General features: G+C 49.0%; 1 protein-coding gene across 1 annotated transcript in view; it reads left to right on the forward strand.

Moving 5' to 3' along the window:
• LOC135889508 (hydroperoxide isomerase ALOXE3-like) overlaps positions 1-4,881 on the forward strand; it is a 29,888-nt gene extending 25,007 nt beyond the window's left edge. Inside the window, exons 12-13 of the mRNA XM_065417375.1 lie at positions 2,048-2,218; positions 4,702-4,881. Of these exons, the coding sequence (XP_065273447.1) occupies positions 2,048-2,218; positions 4,702-4,881 (351 nt within the window). The remainder of the gene's footprint in view (positions 1-2,047; positions 2,219-4,701) is intronic.
• The last annotated feature ends 1,119 nt before the right edge of the window (positions 4,882-6,000 follow it).

Consider the following 6,000-nt stretch of genomic DNA (forward strand, 5'->3'; position numbering starts at 1 on the left):
TCCAGGGCCTCTGCCAATCTTCCCTGGAGGAAAATTCCTTCCCGACCCCAAATATGGCGATCAGTTAAACCCTGAGCATGTGGGCAAGACTCACCAGCCAGCACCCAGGAAAGAATTCTCTGTAGTAACTCAGATCCCACCCCATCTAACATCCCATCACAGACCATTGAGCATATTTATCTGCTAATAATCAAAGATCAATTAATTGCCAAAATTAGGCTATCCCATCATACCATCCCCTCCATAAATTTATCAAGCTTAGTCCTGAAGCCAGATATGTCTTTTGCCTCCACTGCTCCCCTTGGAAGGCTGTTCCAGAACTTCACTCCTCTGATGGTCAGAAACCTTCATCTAATTTCAAGTCTAAACTTCCTAGTGTCCAGTTTATATCCATTTGTTCTTGTGTCCACATTGGTACTAAGCTGAAATAATTCCTCTCCCTCCCTGGTATTTATCCCTCGGATATATTTATAGGGAGCAATCATATCTCCCCTCAGCCTTCTTTTGGTTAGGCTAAACAAGCCAAGCTCTTTGAGTCTCCTTCCATAAGACAGGTTTTCCATTCCTCGGATCATCCTAGTAGCCCTTCTCTGTACCTGTTCCAGTTTGCACACAATATTCCAGATGAAGTCTCACCCGTGCTTTGTATAACGGTACTAACACCTCCTTATCTTTACTGGAAATACCTCACCTGATGCATCCCGAGACCACATTAGCTTTTTTAACGGCCATGTCACATTGGTGGCTCATAGTAATCCTGTGATCAACCAATACTCCAAGGTCTTTCTCCTCCTCTGTTACTTCCAACTGATGTGTCCCCAATTTATAACCAAAATTCTTGTTATTAATCCCTAAATGCATGACCTTGCACTTTTCACTATTAAATTTCATCCTATTACTATTACTCCAGTTTACAAGGTCATCCAGATCTTTCTGTATGATATCCCGGTCCTTCTCTGTGTTAGCAATACCTCCCAGCTTTGTGTCATCCGCAAACTTTATTAGCACATTCCCACTTTTTATTTAGGCCAGTTTGAGTTAGATCACTGTTAAAATAGTTGTGCTTAATATTATTGGTGCTTAATAGACACTAATACATACTATTAATATGAGTTATATTTATATGCTAGCCACCATATTCTAGTCAGCACTGCCATGCCTTGCTTGCAGTTTGCTGGGGTGATCGGCACTCTGTTTAGCCAGGGTGCGAGACTCAGGTTACCGGTGCTGTCCCCTCCCATTTGTGTCTCTAGGGTATATGGGGGTCTGTCCCCAAGTTCTCTGTGCTGCGCCGTGGGGTGAGTCCGTCTCAGTGAACTTGTCTCTCCCTGCCGGGCATGATGGGCTGGAAATGGTGTGAACCCAGCATTAGGGGCACGGCGCCGCTGTCTCCCGTGCGCACCAGAGTGGGAGGAAAAGGAGGCTGCGGTGATGAGGGTGCAGGGGGAGTCGTGGGAAGATGCTTGGGAGGCAGAGAACACCCGAGTGGTTTAGCCTATGTCCTCATTGCGAAAGTGTGTGTATGTGTTGGGGGAGGGGGCAGGGGGGTTACCAGCACCTGGATTCTCACCCCTGAGCCAAGCCAGTGAGCTGGGTTTAAAGCCCCACCAAGCCCAGCTGGGAGCATTTTATCTGTGGACAGGAGGGGGGTCAGGAGGATGGTGAAGCACTGGAATGGGTTCCCTCGGGAGGTGGTAGAATCTCCATCCTTAGAGGTTTTTAAGGCCTGGCTTGACAAAGCCCTGGCTGGGATGATTTACTTGATGTTGGTCCTGCTTTGAGCAGGGGGTTGGACTTGATACCTCCTGAGGTCTCTTCCAACCCTGATCTTCTATGATTCTGGAGGCAACACCCAGGTGAGAACCTGGGCTAAGTCTGCTGTGAAGATATACTACCACCTAAATGCTGTGCCTTTAAGGTCTAATCAGGATCCACAGCCTGGCTTTGTAGCCACTAGGGTCCCTTTCTCAGGACTCCTGGGTGCTCTGGGGTAGCTTTCCCTCCCGCAAGGCGAGGCTCTGACCCACCGGGTGTGTCTGTACCACAGTACGATTTCGCCGCCTGGATGCCCAACACACCAGCAACCTTGAGAGCTCCCCCACCCACCACCAAGGGCACCGCGACCTTGCGCAGCATCCTGGACACCCTGCCCGCAGTGAATGCCACCTGTGCCCTCCTCTCCCTCCTCGCCGTTGTGAGCTACGAGCCAGGAGACCTGGTGAGTGGGGCGGCCCCATGGATGCTGGCTGAGAGCTGTGGGCATGGCTGGGGGAGACAGAGGGACAGATGTGGGGGGAAGACAATGGCTGGGGAATGCTGGGAGAAAGAGGGCATTTATGGAAATAAGGCCATGCATATTCATCAGCCCTGCAAATTAGGGTGGTTGCGAGGGACCCATCCCCCAACTCAGCCTTCCTAGTGGAGCTGGGTCCCACGGAGAATTTCTGCCGTTTTGAAATTGCTTCCTTCTGTGCTTCAGAGCTGGGCGCTCAGCCAGCAGCTGCCACTCTCTGGCCGCCCAGCTCTGAAGGCGGAGTGGAGAGATAGGGAAGCGCAGAAGGAAGGGCGGCACGGTATGGCATTGCCACCCTCCCTTCTCTTTAATCCATTCATTGTATGCCATGTTCAGTTAATATTGGTCTAGCTTTTTCATCAAAATGCCGGGTGGTACCAAGTCAAATGCCTTACAGAAGTCTAAGTCTATTACATCAATACTATTACCGTTATCAGCCACGCTTGTAATCTCATCCAAAAAAGATATATCAAGTTAGTGTGACAGGATCTATTTTCCATAAACCCATGCTGAGTGGCATTTGTTATATGGGGGATAGCTCAGTGGTTTGAGCATTGGCCTGCTAAACCCAGGGTTGTGAGTTCAATCCTTGAGGGGGCCACCTAGGGATCTGGGGCAAAATCAGTACTTGGTCCTGCTAGTGAAGGCAGGGGCTGGACTGGATGACTTTTCAGGGTCCCTTCCAGCTCAATGAGATATGTATATCTCCATATATATATATATATTACACTCCTTTCATTCTTTATTAAGTCCCTTATTAGCTGCTCCATTATATTGCTCAGGATCGACGTCAGGCTGACCAGCCTGGGAAATCACATTTACTCTTTTTAAATATTGGCACAATGTTAGCTTCCTTCAAGTCCTCTGGAACTTCCCTAGTGCTCCAAGACCTATTGAAAATCGGCGTTAGCAGCCCAGTGAGCTCCTCAGCCAGCTCTTCTAAAACTCTTTGTTGAAAGTTATCTGGATCTGCTGATTTAAAAAATGTCTATCTTTAGTGGCTGAGATTTAAATTCCTCCTGAGATACTAGTGGAAAGGAAAGAGTGTTATCATCATTGGATGATATGACTGCAACGTCTGTTTTTTTCCCCCAGTTACAGAACAGAAATATATATTGAACACGTCTGCATTACATCATGTTAAATGTTAAATATAATATATATACACTATAATATTTCAAAGTTTTGTTTCTCTAATGGCATAACACTGTAATTTAGTATTAAATATACTCTATACAAATATATTAAAATATTTTGATCACATCAAAACACTACAGGATAATATAAAAGATATATAATATTAAATAGAATATTAAAAGATTATAATAGAATATACAAGTTTAAATGAAGTGATAAAGTCAAAACAAAACATTTTCACCGGATCAAAGTTCAACAAGAAAGTCTAAATGATTTCCACTTTTTTCCCAGTGGAATTGACACGCTCCTGTGAAACATTTACATTGTGACAAAACTCCATGTTCGGATGGAAAACAATTCCTTGGAAATTTCCCTAGTGACTCCCCTCCCAAGGGTAAAAACCCAAATCAGGCGAGGTTCAACGCGCACGGCAGGACAATCTCACCAGACTGCATTTGGGGTTATATGGGAAACTCAACGCCGCAGGATGGGCAGCAGGAGTAAAACAAACACAGGGAAGTCGTTCGTCACACAACGCATCCTAGGTGCTGACTCCGTCGGTGCTCTGGGGCTCAAGCACCTATGGGGAAAAAATAGGGATGCTCAGCACTCATGGACCATGGCCCTGCCCATGCTCCGCCCTAAGACCCTGCCCCTGTTCCGCCTTTTCCTCCGCGGCCCTGCCCATACTGTGCCTCTTCCCTCTCCAGCTCTGCCTCTTTCTCTGAGCACCTCCCGCAGCTCCCTCCTCTCCGCTTCCTCCCCCCGTCACGCGCCCTTAAGGCAGAAAGGAGGGAGCGGTGGGTGGGAGACACTTGGGGGGTCAGAGAAGAGCGAGCAGCGGGCAGGCAGGGGGAGCCTCGGGGGAGGAGGCGGAGAGAAGCAGGCGTCAGGTGCCTGGGGATGGATCACTTGATAATTGTCCTGTTCTGTTCATTCCCTCTACAGCACCTGGCACTGGCCACTGTTGGAAGACAGGACACTGGGCTAAATGGACCATTGGTCTGACCCAGTGTGGCCGTTCTTATGTTCTGTTGGAAGCAGATATTGGAGTTGTTCTCATGGGTGGCTAGTGAGAGATTCCCTGGTACCCAAAGGGCAAGAGAAAGCATCAGTTGTGCCTGATTGTCCATTACCCAGGAGCATCAGAAGGGATCCAAGAAGAAGTACATTCGGGCCAGCTTGGAAGGGACCCTGGTTCTTCCCCTTTGCCAAGCAGGATCTGTGAGTTCAGTGCCTCCATATTCACTTCTCTCTTCGCTCCTTTCCAGAGACCCCTGGGCTACTACCCTGAGGAGCACTTCACTGAGGCAGAGCCCAAGCGGCTTATTGCAGCCTTCCAGGCACGTCTGGCGGAGATCTCCAAGGAAATCCAGCAGAGGAACAAGTCACTGCCCATTAGCTACCCCTACCTGGACCCCGCGGAGGTTCAGAACAGCGTGTCCATATAACCCAGCAGGGCATCTCCTCCCAGCGCTCAGAGCACTTTCCACCTGACCTGAGAATGTCTCGACGGAGCCAGAGGGAGGTTTCAGGGAGATCTGGCTGGCAGTGCTCGAAATGTGACCCCTAGGGGCACCAATACCAGAAGGCAAATAAAGAAAACCTCACATATGTTAAGATTAATCTAATTATTTTTAAGACATTCTTGTGATTTTGGAGGGCCTGGCTCATGAGATTTGAACACGTGGTGTTGGCAAGACTTGCATTTAAAGTGTGCTCACTGGGCAGCTGAATTAGATGACAGAACAAGGAGCAATGGTCTCAAGTTGCAGTGGGGGAGGTCTAGGTTGGATATTAGGAAACACTATTTCACTAGGAGGGTGGTGAAGCACTGGAATGGGCAGGGGGGTTACCAGCACCTGGATTCTCACCCCTGAGCCAGGCCAGTCAGCTGGGTTTAAAGCCCCACCAAGCCCAGCTGGGAGCATTTTATCTGTGGACAAGAGGGGGGTCAGGAGGGTGGTGAAGCACTGGAATGGGTTCCCTCGGGAGGTGGTGGAATCTCCATCCTTAGAGGTTTTTAAGGTCTAGCTTGACAAAGCCCTGGCTGGGATGATTTAGTTGATGTTGGTCCTGCTTTGAGCAGGGGGTTGGACTCGATACCTCCTGAGGTCTCTTCCAACCCTAATCTTCTATGATTAGCACCCACTGCTGTGAATCTGGGAAGTAGCCCATCCTCAGGGTAATGGACTCAGGCTCTCGGCAGATTCAGGCAGCATTGCTGTGTCAGTTACACTGGGGACAGCTCCCCCCTCTCAGAGCGATCAGCTCAGGCTCTCTGCTGACTCAGGCAGGCATCTCTGCATCCACTACACTTGGGGCAGTTCCCCTTCTCAGAACAATTAGCACAGGCTTCCTGCAGACTCAAGCAGATGTTGCTGCATTGGTTACACTTGGGGGAGTTCCCCCCCGCCTTCAGATTGATTGGTTCAGGCTCTCTGCAGACTCAAGCAGACATCACTGTGTCAGTTCCATTCAGGGCAGTTTCCCCTTCTCAGAGAGATCATCTCAGGCTGGCTGAAGACTCAGGTAAGCACCTCTGCATCGCTTACTCTGCTTGGGAAGTT

The sequence above is a fragment of the Emys orbicularis genome, chromosome 15 (assembly GCF_028017835.1).
Source record: "Emys orbicularis isolate rEmyOrb1 chromosome 15, rEmyOrb1.hap1, whole genome shotgun sequence".
NCBI classification, from domain to species: Eukaryota; Metazoa; Chordata; order Testudines; family Emydidae; genus Emys; species Emys orbicularis.